The sequence below is a fragment of the Cimex lectularius genome, unplaced genomic scaffold, assembly GCF_000648675.2.
Source record: "Cimex lectularius strain Harlan isolate CLEC.00 unplaced genomic scaffold, Clec_2.1 scaffold290, whole genome shotgun sequence".
NCBI lineage: Eukaryota > Metazoa > Arthropoda > Insecta > Hemiptera > Cimicidae > Cimex > Cimex lectularius.
Window position 1 is genome coordinate 287,991 of NW_019394207.1, and position 18,986 is coordinate 306,976.

Below are 18,986 nucleotides of genomic sequence, written 5' to 3' on the forward strand. Positions count from 1 at the left end.
CTGTGTGCACTTATTGTAATTTAATTGTTAAAAGACTTTTCATCCAAAAAATAATTTTACGTACCCAGAAAACATAGGTTATATATTTTATAACGAAGCGTTTTATTTCATACCAGCATATTGTAACTTAATTTGGAATAAGCAATATTAGTAGTGCGTTAATCTATATTTGTATATATGAGCATAGATGGATGGTTAGAATCTGATGAGAAACCAAATATTTTATAATATATATTATTATAACTAAATATTTATTGTTCGGTGGATTTTATAAGTTTCACCTTGATAGAGATTTGTCCTTGGTTGAAGATAGACAAAAAAATATACAAGGGAAGCAGGAAAAGTGTCTGCTAATTTACAACGCGTTTTTCCAGTGGTGGGAATATATTTAAATGTGGGAAGGCGTCCGTCCCCCCTTCTCTCGATTGTTCAATGGAGACATTGACCGTCGAAAAAAGACGAATATGCCCCGCGCACTTTATAGCCGACGTTTTAGTGTAGACGTGAGTCACCTCCGTTCTGGTCTTTGGGGTTAGGTTCGCATGGGTTTTCATACCTTCCCAGACTCCTCCACCATGCGAAGAAAAAGGTACGGGGTACGTATAAACGTCGTGTTGCGTGGAGTGAATGGCGTTTAGTAGGCTCTCGTGCTATGACACAACCGAGAATCGGAGCGGAACGCTCAGCCGGTGCTTCCTACAAGAACTCCTCAAGGTGAATCTTCCCATGTCCAATTCCCGGTGCATGTTTCGATTCGGTTTTTGAAAGCTTTATAATATTATTTACTTCAATGTAGAATCAGAGGCCTGGTGGGTTTGTTTTTCTCAGAATCCAACCCTTATACAATAACACCCTCATACCCTTACATAAACGATAATCGATTCCCTGTCGGACCTTAATTTGACAGGCAGCTCAGAATTACCGACAGTTTCATAATTCTGTTATAAAATTGTTAGAGTGATAAAAAAAAATCCTAATACTATCTGTAGCTATGGCGAATTTCTTATAATCTTAATTTTTTTCTAATTCTCGTCCCACATTTGTATATTCTTTTAAATTTTGTGCATTGGTTTAAATTATGTGCCCCTCCTCCAGCCAATTTGGTGCACCTATTAAGCTTTCCTCATCTCTAATCTGGGTCAGTAGTTACAGATACACTTCGAAGATTAATTTAGCATATTTTAACATCTCTACTTAAGGGGGAGGAGACCGTACCTGAAAAATTTAAAAAAATCTGACTCCTGGTCATTTTGATATAAATATTATATGGGTTATAATATAGGAATTGCTTTTTAAAAAATATTTTATGAAGACAAACCAATTACAAACTGCTCACATGTGAGACTAGTGCATATTAACAACTAACTTTTGGCCCAATAGGTATCACAAACGGGTATAATATAACAATAATATTAAAAATATAATTATATATATCCTAGAATGCACTCACACAATATATATGTAAATAATATTTACAATAAAGACTAATAACCCCTCCTTGAGTTTTCTCGAAGTGACTTCACAAAAAGCGATCTGAAAGGTAGGGCTTTTGCTCTTTTATGTACACTTATCTTCTATCCTGTTCACTCTATTCACATACTTTTTTTTTTAATTTTTCTTTATCAAAGAATGAACATATTTATGAAATATAAAAAGTGCGAGTATACTGCAACTCATGAAAAAAAATTGTGGGCTGTTTTAATGGCGGTTTAATGTTTTACCGAAATTTCACCGTTGTTAAAATTTTTCTGTTAGGCATTTTTTAATCAAATTTTTTCAAGATATTAAAACAGCTATTGGAAAAGAAACGAATAAATGATTTTTTTTTAAATATTTTATTTATAAACTCTTTGGAAAATGTACTTGAAAAGAGCCGTAATTTTAACTATCTTGAACCTAATTTTCGAAACTCCTAAAACTATAATTTTTATTTTTTCGAAATGGAAGTAAAAAATAAAACATCAGTAATAAATACGGAATAAAATTTTAAAAAATCAAATGAATATCTTGTATCATTGTTGAGAAAAAAAATTAATGAAACAAGTGATTTTCGCAAAACCCGGGGTAAGGTCTTCCCTTAATGGACAAGGGCTCTGTCCCATAGCCTCTAACAGTACAAGATTCCCCTCCGAGTAGAAAGCCAGTTTTCATTTTTCTTAGGTAGCATCTCAGTGTGTCAAAAGTCCTAATTATGTTTAAAATTATTGGATACCTCCCAGAAGAGGACAACCAACCCCGTGTCTGTCCCTTTGCAAGAGGTTTGAAGTATCCAACACGACATTTTCCTTAATATTTAATATATTGTTATTACTAAATGGAAAGGAACCTGCGATAAATTAAAGCGTCGATGTTCACTTTTGAAATTACCTTAATGGTTTAACAATTGGATTCGAGCGTACAACGCACGCGAGCAATGATTAATTAAAAAATACTTAAAATGGCCTCACAAGATCGTACCTTGATATTTTTTAATCCGAATATGTTTGTTTTCGTCGTAGTCATAAATTTTGGAGGCTTACTTTGTACTAATGAACCGAAATTAGTGGCCCACGATGGGAGAATATTTTGCGTTTTTGTCTTGTTGAATGCAATTTTACTTCCTGCTTCAATCTAAGCCCGATTAATTTTTTTAAAAGTTGTATGGAAAAATTGGCGCATATTCTAATTCTGGGGGGATAGAACCTGTTTGTCTCCTTTTATGTAAATTTAAAAAAGAAATATTGCTGGAAGGAAACAATAACCCTGATGGATCGGTTTTATCAGTAGTGCAATAAAGTGACATGGCGTTATATTGAACTAATTAATAATTGGCTTTATAACGCCCGATGTTACATAATAATTTGGACTTAGAAAGAGATTTGTGTCCAGATATTTAAAGGAGTGTTACGGATTTTAAAGGCAAATTAAAATTTATTGTGTTGTGCTTGATAGTCCTGAGGTTTTGTCACAAGGCCTAAATCTGTAGAGCATAACGACCTTGCTTTTTCTCTTGAGCCCCCTTGCATAACGTCCTCCTCCACCTTCTAACCACCGTATTGCAAACACTATATACACTTGCTTCACCTTTACCCAATACGCCGACGACCTTTCATTACGTTATTAAATTGTGCAACTGGATTATGGGCATAGCCTTGTTGCATCCCTGGATTCTTTCCCCTCTCTGACCGGCCCGTTTCCCGTTTTCAAAAACAATTCCCGTGGATCCGGTGACCTCACCGTGAATGACCTTGATTGATCAAATTGTGCTCGCTTTATCTAATTAGAAACAGACGTGTGAGCAGGAGGTAACTGACCGGCGTTTCCATGGAAATCAATAACCCCTGGACTCCTCCCCTTGCGGGACAATAATTTATTGCGGCGAATAAAAATCCCCTTGTTCAAGAGAGGACTCTCCTACACGTGCCGCATTGGCACTACAACAACGGCATGTCGTCTGTTATTACCCTCCAGTATTATTAAAAGCGAAAGCTCTATATTACTCGTATGAAGTAGGTAGTACAACCAGTCCACTCTGTTATGCACGTCCGAAATCATGGGAAGAGCCTTTTGGTCCGCTTTAAAAAGAAATTCGTAAAAAGTAAGGAATGGATTACAAATGGAATTGTTACTTCTATCAAAAAACGGACTCATTCCATCGAAAAATAGTGAAACACCCTAACAATAAAAACTAAACTTATTTTAATCGAAATATAGAAATACCTTAAATAAAATAATAAAAAAAGGCAAAGTTGAATCAAATAACCTTGATGTCTTAATCCTAAAAATGTCTGGGAATTAATTATAAAAGTAGCTAATGACAAAAGAAATTTGAATGAGCAAACTACTTTAATAATTTTTTGACTATCTTGTTCAACCTCTTCCATATTAAATTTTTCTTGGCTAAAACGAAAATACTATGAAGAACTTCGACCTATCTTAAATGGGCTAAATGATAAAAACACCTTTTTTGAGTACAATTTATCAAATTTTGTATTAAAAAATACCTTCTTACTGTCTTCCATCTTTTTAAAAAGATAGTTCCTACTCTTTAAAAACTTTATACTTTATTGGATCAGCATTATTAACAGTTTGCTCATTGAAATTTCTTTTGTCATTAGCTACTTTTCTAATTAATTCCCATACATTTTTAGGATTAAGGCTTTTGATTCAATTTTGCCTTTATAGTAGTTATAATTTGCCTTTCTTATTATTTTATTTAAAGTGTTTCTATATTTCGATTAAAATAAGTTTAGTTTTTATTGTTAGGCTGTTTCACTATTTTGACTTGACAACTCTTTAAAAAGTTTGAACAACATACTCCACCATTTATCGTTTCTGTTAATAAGTCTTCCTTTTATCTATATTTACAATTTATCTTTTAAACTTGGACTTATCCCCATTGAATTTTAAAAAAATCTATATTAATCCCGTTACATAAATCGGGCCCAAAAAAACAACAATTAGCAATTACAGGCCTATTTCTTTTACACTATTACTAAGTAAAATTTTGGAAAAATGTTTTAAAAAAAGAATTGTCACTCTGCAGAAGATTCACTATTTGAGGCTTCTGATTTTATATAAAATGCTCTTGACAATAATAAAATTGAATAATAAATTAACCTTTAAGTTTCATATTGATATAAAGGTAACTTTCATATTAGTAGCTTGGTTGCTTTGGTAGAAAGGTTTAGAAAGTTAGTTTATACATTTAAAATCTTAAGAACTATTCTTCTGCCAGATTTAATGAGGTCGGTTTATTTTGCTTTAGTCCAATCCTTGATAACATATGGGATCTTAGTTTGGAATAGTACCACAAAATCTACAATTTCTCCAATAATTATTGCTCAAAATTCTTTAATAAAAACATTGCTAAATAAACACGAAAGTACAACACAAAACAACTCTACATAGATTTTAAATGGTTATAAGTCAATAATTTCTTCGTATTTATAAGCATAAACTTTTACCCATTATGGACTTTGAACTGCCTGAACAAATGCGTTAATAAAATGTGTTGTTCCTAAAGTAAACACTTTCATGTATTATAACAATGTGTATAATGTAGGATTAAGATTCAAATATCTGAACAAATTTGGTATGAATTCCTTCCCCCCTCTTATGATCAATTTAATTTTTTAAACGTATGTAATTAAAAGAGAGAACGTTTTAAAAGTAGTATACTAATAAAATAATTATTAGTCAAATAAATTGAATGAGTACTGCGAACACTAATTTGTATAAATATGATTTTCGTTTATTTATTTATTTATTTATTTATTTTTTTGTAGTGTACGAAACTATTTGTGAGCTCACAACTCCTGCTCTCAAGCAAAAGTTAAACTTACTGTCAAAAGTTAAACTAATAATTATTAGTCAAATAAATTGAATGAGTACTGCGAACACTAATTTGTATAAATATGATTTTCGTTTATTTTTTTATTTTTTTTTTTTTTTTGTAATGTACGAAACTATTTGTGAGCTCACAACTCCTGCTCTCAAGCAAAAGTTAAACTTATTGTCAAAAGTTAAACTTAAGGTCTGAAAGCAGGCTGTTCATTTTACATTACTTTGTTCTATATTATCGTTAATATTTTTTCTCAGAATAATGTATTCAATGTATAGCAAATAAATTCAACTTTATCTTAGTCTTTGTTTTTAATTTCAAGACTCTTCTCATTAAATCCTACTGCAGACAGAGCAATATGCATTTAAACAGTCCCAGGTCTGAGAGGTTACGTTATGCTTGTTTTAATGATTCAGGCTCCCATCTTCGTAGATTAGCATAGAACGGTGGCGATATCTTTACGTGTTTCGAGTTTATGTTGTATTCACAGACTCTTCTACTTCCAAAGCAAAGAAAAACGTTAATGTTTTTCCGGGAGATAATCGACTGCTGTTGAGTCAGGTTACGCGTACGGTTTGTCAGGACGTTGGATGTTTTCCTCGTATCCGTGAAAAATTATGGCCATACGTGGATGTTTATTCGACCATTTCTACTAGGAAATATTATATTCATTAATGTTCCGAACCGGCGGCCTGCGTTTGAAGAAAAAGAGGAAGAACCTCTCGGGCCATATTCTCAAAGGGTTAATCCTCTTGTATGAAAGCCTTGAAAGGAGATTTCCTGTTATTGAGACCGTTCTCTCTTCCACTCTCGCATTAAATGTAGCAGAAAGTGAGACAGATCAAAGTGTATCAATGATAAGAGTCCCAGAATGTTTAAGCTTTAGATTTCTTACCGCACACGTAACATGTTTCAGAACAATGAATTGTTTCATAATGTGTAAATTACTTTTGGCAAGACGGAAGAGGCTTTCTAATTTTGCGTCTGCGAACGTGAGAAACTCGAGAAAGGAGGAATCATAAATAAACATTCCAGAAATTTGAATCTTCTTCTAGGAAAGTTCCCTGCTACAGAATACAATTTTGTAGTGACTTAATAGAATATACAATAATAATTGATTAAAAATCCTCCTAATACTTGAACTTGTAATATTTGAAATATTCCTTTGATATACTACTCAAATGGTTCATGACGTTCGTCCCCCCCATTCCCGACCCTTCAAGCAATAATTAGTGGCTCGTACGTTCTTACTTATTTGTACTTCTTCTTCACATTTTTCTTTTCCGTTTTAGATACACATCATCACAACTTTTTGTGCCTTAGACCCTTCTTAAGAATTTTTTTTCTGCTACTTCGAGTCGTTGCTCTCGGTGAACGGTGCCACACAGGGTTTGGAACCGTCCAATCTTTGTGGATACGTCATTGTCCTGCCCATAGGTTGCAGTAAGGGATGGTAAATGGGCACCCTCAAAGACTATATTTTAGTTTTGCTGGATATTTTAAAGTGCCCTTCCCAGATATGCAGGCAAAAAGAAACGAATTGAAAGTGGGTCTTGGATGCAGATGCCAGTTCACACTTCGGACCGATTCGCAGTAAATGTTCAAGAACAGGTGATAAATAACATCCTTGTCAGACAGATTTAATATCCATCGGCCTAATTCCTTCCCAGTATCGATGAAGTTGCATGCAAATTTTTATCATTCTTATGTGTATGGTCTCTCCATGATACTCCGAGGATTTAAGGTTAACCTGACTTTTTTCGATCACATTGCTCTTCAGCCAAAAGCGCTTCAGATGACTTAAGTCGATTGCTTATATGGACCTACAGCCAGCTCTCAAGACTTCTCCAGGCCCTGGGAATCTCCTCAGATTGTCTGGGACTGCCTAGATACCCTTTTAAAAAAAATTTCAATACTAACGCTAAAGGGTCCCAACTCATGAAACTATATTCAATCAACGAGGTAGCATGCTTACTTAAAAAATCAATTAACCTCGGAACAACATAAGTTTGTAATAAACTGAGACACATTAAAAACAGAAAATTTGACTAATTAAAGAACACAACAATGGAAACATAAACCAGGCAAGCAGAAAGACTCGATTACGATTATTACTAAGTTGAGCGAGTTCACTAGCTACTAGCCGGTGAGTCAGCTTGTGCGATACTGGTGATAACACCCCAAACTTTCCACTTACTCCGTAGGCATCTAGCTAACGAGTCAAACCATGTGTTTGAATACGTTGTTCTTGTTATTTCTTACATTTGCTGAACCTTTCTGGAGACACTGAAACCAGAACCTCCGGGATACTGGGCAGCAATGATGATGCCACACGGCTAGTTTACTATAAACATGCCCACACGCCAGCGAGTAGCGAATAAAGTATCCCGGCGTTCAACTTTCTCGCAGATTGTTTATAACCTGGTAGTTAGCTAAGCCGGGCGAGTTGACTAGCAGCTGGTGAATTCGCCGGATAGTAGCTACTAAACTCGCTCCAAGTAATCGAGCCTTAGGAAAAATTTATTCACAGGAGGACATGCTCCAGTTAAGTACCACCTTGAAAAACATGGGATATAATAATCATATGACCAATGTCGATTATGTCTGCAGACAGACATAGCTGGATCTTACCCTAGCTACTACCTTTACAATAGCTAGGAAAAGTATTGTATTATTATTATTATTACCTGGGAAGCCCATTTTGAACCGCAATATTACCCCCTGAGAAGAATTCTTGACTTCATTAATGAAAAAATCTTTCAGGAAACACTTATTTTAGAACCTGTGATATATTTGGTTACATTTAATCTATCGATGGCTTTTCGATTAGATTTGTCACTCAACTTAATGATGACACTTTCTTATTTCCATTCCGTCTTTTTTTTTTTTTTATGTATACATAATAAACTGGGTAGAAAATACTGAATCCGAGAGAAAACTTGTAAACGTAATTTTGTAGTCATCCGGTTTCAAAGATTATGTAAATCACCCCTCTTTCAATGGTTACTTTTACCCAGTGTGCCGCTGTATAGGGCAAACATGTTACGAGGATCCTTGCCGATGGCAGGCACGTGATATCACGGGGGTGTTGGAGGGAGGGAGGGAGAAAGATACAGAGAGAGAGAGAGAGAGAGAGAGAGAGTGTGTGAGAGAGAGAGAGAGAGAGAGAGAGAGAGAGAGAGGAGAGTATTGCCCCCGTAGAACGAGTTTCGAGTTAAGTATGTAATTGAGTTTAATTACCCCTTTACAAGGCCAGCAGTCGGACCTTCATCCCACAAAGGTCAGCAGACCGGCTCGTCCGCCGACCGTCGACCACAGAAAAACAAAAAAAGCACCCGGCGGAAACAGACGGCGACCGTCCTCTCCCTTCTCCGTCATAATTGCCTTCCTATTGTCAAAACAGTAGAGTATTTTTGTCAAAATTAATTGTCCTATCGGAACCATTAAAGCGGCACTACATCCTAATGACAGGAATGTTTGGTCGGATCGGTCTTGGAGTGGACGAACTTTTGTCAGCGGTTTAATCCATTAGTAATTGAACCGTGAGATCTGTTTGCTATTTGTCAAAATTGTTTCCATATTTCACGCTGTCATCACTCAAATTTTAGAGGTACCTAGTTGAAATTGTACTAATGAGTTAAGTTTATTTGTCGGTTTTTCAAAATTTTATCGTGCTCTTTCGATCTTATGGTTCCAAATCAATAACACAGAATGATTTTTAAAAAAAGAACGAAAGTGTTTAGGAATAAATAAAACAAAACATTTTCAAGAGAGGCCATTTGTCAGTTTTTACTTTTTACAAGGTGCAGTTGTTAGCAACTCTTTATCACCAAGAGTTATGACTCTTATGAAGATTTTACTTTTCATTTCCTCTTTGTACAGATGTTCTTTGTGTATATCATTTCCCTGAAACGACCATGACGTGCTAAACTGTGTGCATGCAAAATGCCACCGTGTAACTGGGCTCCGTTTGCACGTAATCGTGCCTACCTTCCTTAGGCATTCTCACGGCAACGCAAATTGCTGTAGGTCAAATATTGCAACAGCCCCCGACAACTCCTTTTTCAGATCATCGGCGTTATTAGCTGGAAGAGGGATTCGCCACAGACCAACTTCACCGAGAGAGGGAGATTATGAAAACGCTGATAGAGATAGATAGTAAGTGATAGGTTGTGGAAGAGAGGGAAGGCAGTGAAAGTGAAGCCAAGGTTAGAGCGAAGTAGGGGTACGGCAACCTCAAAAAAGCACGGGGCGTGGGAGTGGTGTAATATGTTGCACAACTGGCAATCTCTCTTCTTCCCGACTTTGATTCCAGCTATTAAATTTACATGTACTTACGTACACGGTCATGACAAAAATGTAGCATAATTTTTTAAAATATAATGGTCACCTTGTTTGTCCCACGATGGCCATAACCAGGTAACTAGTGCTTTTCCTCAAGAGGAAGAACAAATCAATCATGCACTTGATTTTTTTTATATTACTATAAAACATCTGCATTTTTCCTTAAATATACAAAAATTGCCCAATAAGAAATTGTGAAGAATGGCTAATAAGGTCAGACAGACCATCGGCCCATTGCATAAGCAAACCTTTCTCTTTCACATATAACCCAGTTCGAGCGAGTCCGGATAAGAAATTTTTGAACACATAAGACGTAATTTTACTCTTCTAGCAGAGTCAAGAAATCCCTACATATTATGAAATCAAGAATAAACAATGGATTTACTTAATAGTTCTAGCGAGTTCCATGGTTCTTTAAAGAAAGATTAACGTTTATAAATAGAGGTAGTTACTTAACCCTTCCAGTTATCCTCTGACTTACAATCTTACTTTTGAGGGTTTCGATGATATCCCAGCACCTTTTTGCTCGCATCTCTTATAATCTCTTAATATATTGTTTACTTTATCGCAGTGTTCATCGACATTCTCTTTTAGGTCCTGGTCCTGAAGAGCTTGAAAGCGGTTATGTAGCTCTTCTACTTCGAACTTTCCGTATGTTTCTTGGGACCTGACTTTATTTACATCGAAGCGTTTCGATTTGCATTATTAAGTTATAAACGTTTTGGAGTAAATGGTACTTCAAACTGGTTGGATTTTCAGGAGTTCTTCTCAACGGAATATACCGGGTAGATCCAAAAAGAAGGATCCAAAGCTACCTCCTGAGTAGAGTATCGATATTTACTTTCCCTCTTAGTGCGGTTTGGTAGTGTAGGGTAAGGTAAGGTAATGTAATGTAATGGAATGGAATGGAATGGAATGGGAGAATCTCAATGCCCAAAATGCGGCTCTGAGGCTTGTCCATTCCGTAGCATAGTGCCACGATTAAATACCCTTTCAGCCTCATAAAAAAAATAAATAAAGATTTCGATAATTCACTGAATTTCTCTTAGAAAGTAATAAATAGTAAATAAACTATCGTTTTGATTAGCATAATTGGTGGTGTTTTATTTTTCATCTGCCCCCTTCACCCAAATGAGATGTTCGTTTTAATTTTTTTATGTATTTATTTTTTAATTTAAATGCGTTTTCCTTGAGATCGGTCGGTATCATGGAATGATAATTACTCTAGAACGAATAGAAGCTTCGTGCCTTTAAAAATATCCTCTAGTATTCATTATTTTATTTATTCTTATAGATCTTGTATATTTTAGTAATCAATAATTTTGCGAGTAATTCTATCTATAAACTCTTTTTTTTTTGCCTTATGATCTTTGCATATTAGCCATGACGAATTCTTATATATGTTGTACAAATTTGGGGTTATCGGGAAAAAAGGGCCAGAGGCGACGGTGGGAATCGAACCCACGACCGCGGCGTGAGAGTCTCTCATGCTCTCTCAACCACTCGGCTACCGCGGTCTCCCAGTTCTAGTCGTTAGCATGCATTTTAAAAATTTATTTGACGGATTAGACTATAAGCTCTCACGTGAGCTTCCGGGTGGTTTGTACAAGCTTACGCCCCCCACAGATTCGTACACCGTTTCACCAATTTGACTTATTTTCAAGACGTTGATTATTTTGCTGGAAATTAACGTTCGATACTGAGGAAGTCGTAAAAAGCCTAGAAGTAGGAAATGTACTGATGAATCAAGGTAAATGCAATACTGACCCAGGAGGAAGTGCAGTCCGAGGTTACTTTGCCATTTCTGCACTATAACCTTGCATATTCTTTATTTCATTCACTTAGTCTTTTTTAATATTAATTTTCCAACTATTACCAGTAAGTTCATTCATGTAAAATGGTTAAAAATAAAATAGCTCGAACAGTTGGGTCAAGTTAAGGGTAAATAAAATTAGCAACAATCCTGAAGTACCGAAAGAAAAGGAATTAAACGATAAAGCTAAACGTAAAGTTTGATATCGTACAAGTTATTATTTGCCCGACTATTAAACCACAGATGCAGGCAGATAATAAATATTAAAATGAATATTTTGGAAGCACACTAAAAAACTAAAAATTCTTGAAAGATTTTTTATTGACTTTGTAAAAATAATAATAATAATAACCTGTAAATATAATAAAGTAAGTCTTTGCCTTTCATTGTTTAACTAATTTAATCTAAAAGGTATATTAGCGTTAAGGATTTATTAGTGTTATTTTTTGAGTTCTTACGATCAGTATGTACCTGAAATTTGGTCGTTACTGATCGTTTTGGTCTCCCTATCCTCTCTAGGTTGATCAAACAACATTTTTTTAAATTTCGATTCAGTGTTGGGTGTGGGTGATATTCGGCCGAGTCTAGTTTCTTTTATAAATAATTTGCAAGTCCAGATTCTTTTATATAGGCGACTTAATAAAAGAAATCTCATAAAAACCACCTAGAACAAAGAGATGACGTCTGTTATACCAACCAAGGACAAGCGGGCAAATATGCTCGGTAACGACCAAATTTCAGGTTCATCACCTTGCGGACAATAAAAATCTTAATTTGTAATGGTTGTTTAATAAAATAAACTTCAGCTAGAAGGTATCGGATTTTATGAACTTTCCTGGGCTTTTCCCCCTCACAAAGTAAGTAAAACCCGAACGGCACGAATAAAAATAAAAATTAAAAAAACACGTAATTTGTATTTGTCTGTATTTTCTATTTAATATATACATATATAATTTTAAATTTAAATTAAGTAGGATATTGGCCAAGAATTAAAGTACTATTACTTAAGGCGGCGACAACGAAATATATTCTTGAGGCTCAATCAAACATCCAATTTAAATATTTTCATAGTACCGAAACTCTTTTTTTGTTCCCTAAATTATTATTAGTGTACATCAAAACTCCGACTGTGTTTAAATTTTGAGATTTAAGCCCGGCTTATAGGAGGGGGATGCCGCGTTTGAAATTTTAGACGTTCGTACAGATTGGATCGTTCTGTTCCAAAGTTGAACTTTCTCCTTCATACATGTATTTTATAGAAATTAGTTTTATTTTTATTAACGTCGCTACTTATAATTGTATTGGGTAAATATTTTATCAACATTTTTGCCGCATTATTACAAGAATCTATAGTCCGTTTTGGGTTTTTTTCCCACAGAAAATTATGAAATGTCATCCTGCATCAGGAATTGTCCAATTTTGACCACTTATCCTCACGCAAATAAACCGTTTTAATTAACATCATCATATTAAATTTCGAAAGTTAACAGTTTTAGTTTTCATATACTAAAAAGATTGATATGACAGTTTAAAAAAAAAAAGAAAAGTTGACAGTAGATTGCCACGTACTATGTTCTTGAGGTTATAGGGCTTTCTTTTTAAAAATGGCGAATCTCGATCAATTTTTTTCTAATTTTTTCGTATATTTTCCATAATCTGATTTCAAATGTTCCTATTCAAATCAAAATATCGACGCTAATTTTCAAATAATCGTATTTTCTGTTCTCCTTAATCAGATATTCCTGTTTATTCAGAGAGTTAAGAAAAATTGACCATCCCTAAATACGTAAATTTAAATTGTGTGGTTTTTTCCTGAAATCTGCCTCTGACCTGAATTTTTTGGTCTGCCTTCTTCACGGGTTGGTCACTTAGACGTCATTTCTTCGTCTTCATGTTGGGTCTGGGCGATTTTTGTGAAATTAAATCTATTTTATAAAATTAATTTGACAAATATCATCCAGACCCATTTGATGATGGATCCTAGGAAGTCAGTTTTTTTGTTCCCCAAGTTATGGCAACAATGAGCGGTTGTTTCGCATTCTAAGATGATATGAGTGGCTGTTTCTTCCTCCTTCCTTAACCAACAAATGGAGTCATCATTGAATATGTTTTCTCAGATACCTGACCAGTATATATCCAATCCTGAGTTTAGCCCTCTCTAACTATAACAGTGTTTGCCAGTCTTGGTGAGGGTTGTTTTAGCATAAGCTTACTATGTCTAGCACCACTATAGTGTCTAGAGTACCACTTCCCCTTTTGTCTTTTTTGGATCCATTGTGTGTTGGAGGATTCTAGGTTTGTTTTTTGTTATCCCAAGAATAGGTTCAAGGCCTATATATGGTATTTCAGATATTTCTCTGGCCAGTGTGTCTGCCTTTTAGTTACCCAAAATTCCTTTGTCCTGATATCCAAGGTACAATCAATCAAGTTGTTTCCCAAGGTTTTGGAGATTTGGGATGCATTTTACTAATTTTGATGTGATTTTTTAAAATCCTAAAGCTTTAATAGCTGCTTGGCTATCCAATCTTACAAAAATATTTTTTTTAATTTTCTAAGGCACAAGTGTTGATGGCATGTATTTTACCTTGAAATACCGTCATGTTCTTCCTTAATGAGTTTGATTTCTCATATTTTTTGGCTTGTACAGAAAATGCCTGATCTGATTCCTTCACATGTTATGGAGCCATCTGTGTTCCATATCATTGTATCTGATTTCCTCCTGAATTTTTCTTCTCTGAATAGGATGTTGTAAAGGGGATCATGTAGTCAGTTCTCATTTCTAAGAATGAGCGTCTGATTTAATTATTGTTGTGACCCCAAAGTGTTGAGTTTCCATCCAATTTGATTGTTTCTGGAGTCTAAATGAGCTTTTCCTCATTTCTCCCGTATAAATATTTCAAATGGAGGTAGCTTTAGTAGAGTCTTTTCTAGTTAATTTACAGGGTTGTTTTTGTTGACCCTGTGATACATAAGTTTGCCAGTCTTGATACGCTGCCTTATGTGTGGGTAGCTTGTATTTGTTGAGTTTTGGTCTACTAGATTAGTGAGACATAGGAGATTGAGGTCTTATTACTGCCGAATATAGCCAGTGGGCCATTTTTGGCCACCCAGACCCATTACTGAGGCAAAATCCATACAATAGACCAACCCAGGGAGGATAGGCAGACCAAAATGATCAGTAATAGTCAACTTACAAAAAAATTATATTAATTAAAATAATTCATATTTGTTTAGTGGTCATAATTGACCATATTAATTATTCCAATTAAATTTTCTTTTTTATCTAAGATCCGGTTGAGATGAAAAATTAGTGACACATGCGGGATTCGAACCCACGACCTTCTACTCAATGTGCCGCTGCTCTAACCACTTGAGATATCATGACAAAGTGGTTAGAGCAGCAGCGTATTGAGCCGAAGGTCGTGGGTTCAAATCCCATTTATATCACTAATTTTTCATTGCAACCAAATACCTGAGATAAAAAGAATAATAAATTGGAATCATTAATTAAAATGTTTTTACTAATATGATGATTAGTATAATTTGATTTACATCATGTAAATGATATAATGATTTACATTAGTATAATTTGTATTTTTTATTTTGTTCCAGGTATTCTCCTTACGATGTGATCATGGAATCTCCTACTCCTTCCATAGATTCTTTAGCTGGAATCAACTGTGTTGGCTCACAACTAGATCAAGAATTCACATCGTCATCTTACACAACTAGTAGCGATTCTCCTGTCACAGTATCGCCTACAACATCAGTCATCAGTAGTAGCAGCATTGGAAGTAGCGTACAGTTCAACACTAGATGTGGTCTATGTCATGAGACATTTGTCAATCCCAAAGTATTACCTTGTCTCCATACATACTGCCAAGCCTGCCTTGAAAGAAATCAAGAACATCCAGATAAGCTTACGTGCCCTCGTTGCCAACAAGAGTGTCCCTTGACATCAAAAGGAATATCAGCATTACTGCCAGACTTTGCAATTCGAACTGTAATTGACTCGTCCGACGAACCTAAGGTATTTTGTACTAGTTGCAAAAGTAAAACTACTGACGCAGTTGCAAGGTGCTACGATTGTAAAAATTTTCTGTGTCCTAATTGCGTAATGGCTCATCAATTTATGCATTGCTTCGAAGGACATCGGGTGATGACTTTGTCAAATGACGCTGTCAAAGATGACTCTAAAAATGGCCTTATTTCACCATCGGAAAAAGTAATATCCTGCCCAAGACATAAAATGGAAGTTTTGAAATATTTTTGCAGATCATGCAACATACCTGTGTGCAAAGAGTGCACACTAATTGACCATCCTGCGGGGATTCATGAGTGTGAGCATTTGACTGATGTAGGAGCAAAGCATGTCGATCTCCTAAATCAGACAGTTCAAGAAAGCAAATCAAAAGCGACTGATATTCGAAATATGTTAAAAACTCTAGAGCATTCATCAGGGAGGCTACAAGTTCAATATCATAAGGCTCAGAATGAAATCAATGATACATTCCAGTTTTATAGGTCTATGCTAGAAGAAAGAAAGCAGGAACTACTTAAAGAATTAGAAAGTGTGTTCTCTGCTAAACAGATGTCTTTAAGTGTGTTTGGACAGAAGGCGCAAGACACAGTCGATAGAATTTATCAAGCTTGTGAATTTTATGACAGACTGACAAAACATGGAAGCATTGCTGAGTGTCTTATGTTCAAAAAGTTGATAGAATCAAAACTGCAGGGATTAACATCTTTCAATGTGGATGCAAATATTCAGACCGCTTATGATTTAGAATTTGTTTCCAATTATCAGGCTATTCAAGTAGGAGTAAGGAATACTTTTGGGTACGTTAGATCTAGTAGTGAAGTAAACCTTGGTCCGAGTAAACAGCCCCCAATAGCGAGACCTATTAATGGGATACACCTAAATGGAAACAGTTCATCGATAAATGGCACTGTAACATCGTCTTCGACAATTCACAATTCTGGTAATGGAAATATGAGCATTAATACTTTAAATGGAGTTCTTGACCGCCCTTATACCAACGGAATCACAAGTGGAAACACCCAATTTGAATCTAACATTATATCAAAAAGATTTAGTACAGCGAATTCATTGGGGCCTTTTTCGACTTCAGTTAGCGATTTGAATCTTAATGGTGTTAACTCTTATGAAAAGTGGTCAAATGGTGGTGCTGATATTTTCCAAAACGGCTCTTCTGACCATTATCCACTTTCACTATCAAGTCATGGAGATTCTGTTATTGATATTAGTTCCAAACTTCTATCAACATCTATATTTCCACCCAAATCACAGATTAAAAGACAAAAAATGATTTATCATTGCAAATTTGGTGAATTTGGCGTTTTGGAGGGGCAATTTACAGAGCCAAGTGGTGTTGCTGTCAATGCTCAAAATGATATAATTGTTGCAGACACTAATAATCACCGTATACAAATATTTGATAAGGAAGGACGATTCAAATTTCAGTTTGGTGAATGTGGAAAACGGGATGGACAGTTGCTTTACCCAAATAGAGTAGCAGTTGTAAAAACATCTGGAGATATAATTGTTACAGAAAGATCACCAACACACCAAATTCAGATATACAACCAATACGGACAGTTTGTCAGAAAATTTGGGGCCAATATTCTACAACATCCAAGAGGTGTAACTGTGGACAGCAAGGGAAGGATTGTCGTTGTCGAATGTAAAGTTATGAGAGTTATTATATTTGACCAATCAGGAAATGTGCTACAAAAATTTGGTTGTTCAAAACATCTTGAATTTCCAAATGGTGTTGTTGTAAATGACAAACAAGAAATATTCATAAGTGATAATAGAGCACATTGTGTAAAAGTATTCAATTATGAAGGGGTATTTTTGAGACAAATTGGAAGTGAAGGCGTCACAAACTACCCTATTGGGGTTGGGATCAACTCAGCGGGTGAAATTCTGATTGCTGACAATCACAATAACTTCAATTTAACAATATTCACTCAAGATGGACAGTTGGTATCTGCATTAGAAAGTAAGGTAAAGCATGCTCAATGCTTTGATGTCGCCTTGATGGATGATGGGTCTGTCGTACTTGCAAGTAAAGATTACAGGTTATACATTTACAGATACGTTCAGATTCCTCCGATAGGACTATAAAATCCTAAACATATCCATGGTATTTTTAAAATTAAGATTGTGTTAACAATATTAAAACCATTCCTGACACTTTGTTGGTGCATTTATTTAAAATTAGGAATGGTGTGTGTTCATTTCAGTTTTACTTCCTGGATAAAATATTTATTTTTACAAGTAATTGTCCAATTGTTAAAAGATAAACAAGTGTTGATAAACTGTCATTTTATTTATATAAATATCAAACAAATTAGAATTAGTATTTGTTTATATGTCAGACTTAGGATATAGGCACCTATCATTGAATTGGATTTTTTTATATATATTGTGACAAACATAAATGATTTATGTGTGACCACTTTTAAAATGTCACAAATTTGTTGTGCGAAAAAAGATTTATAAGATTTATGTGTGTTATTCATATACAGCTGGATGGTAGTCAAAAGACAACTATTTATGGAAAGGGCAGAAAAATCATTAGCTTACATCTCACTAATTGTTATTTGGATATCTCAGTCTAAACATAATTTTTAAAAGTTTCATTAGTGATCAGTCTAAGACTTTTAGCAACCTATGGACTGCACTTAAAATTCACTAAGTATTATGGTAGAATATAATTAGGGAATTTCAAGTAACAATCAATTATTACATCACACCTTATCTGGTTTGTGATTGGGATGACCCTAAAAATGGGGCAATATTTTTGTATTTTAGTAGTATTTACTATCCTTTGTTAAGATATCATAACTTTGTTACAAAAAATGAAATAAAATGAAAACTGGCGACACCAACATTGTTGAGCGATGTAAGAAATGCGCACCCTAGTCACAGTTAGTTGCGTTGTCTGCTGGTGCATTTCCTTTTAATGTAAAAGAGGATAAATTTTATATATGTTTAACTCTCTTGAATTATTTTATGTTTAGTTCATTTATTTCCTTTGTTGTTATTCTATTTATCTTTAGTTAGGACATTTATAAACAAAATCAGTTTTAGATGACAATAGATTGCTACAAGTAATTAAGTCTTGTGTTTTTATTATTATTATTATTATTACTTTTATTTGTTGTTAATTGCTGCATTATGTGGTATGTGTTCTGTGAATAAATTTAGTATCATAATCACATTACATTTCAGTATTTTAGAGCTGTAGTTTTGAGTTAGCATGTGTACTCCTAAATTATTTAATTTTGGGATGTATTTTGTTTTCTTCCGTTTTTCCACTTTATTTTTATTATTTTTTTACTTTTATTATTATTTGATTATTTTTATTTCATTTTACTCTTAGTAGTAAATCTTTTGGCTGTTCCTAAAACTGACTGTACATTTTTGTGTTTTCTGATAATTGAGGAGCAATGAGAACTAGTTTTTGATATGTGTAT

The 18,986-nt window shown here is 34.6% G+C and overlaps 1 protein-coding gene across 4 annotated transcripts in view; it reads left to right on the forward strand.

Annotated features, from left to right (window-relative positions):
* Positions 1-18,443, forward strand: part of LOC106668557 (brain tumor protein-like) — a 67,025-nt gene extending 48,582 nt beyond the window's left edge. For all 4 annotated transcript variants that reach the window (XM_014397424.2, XM_014397425.2, XM_014397426.2 and 1 more), the window contains one exon: positions 15,093-18,443. In XM_014397424.2, the coding sequence (XP_014252910.1) occupies positions 15,115-17,631 (2,517 nt within the window). In that variant the 5' untranslated portion in view covers positions 15,093-15,114 and the 3' untranslated portion in view covers positions 17,632-18,443. The remainder of the gene's footprint in view (positions 1-15,092) is intronic.
* Positions 18,444-18,986: the final 543 nt, after the last annotated feature.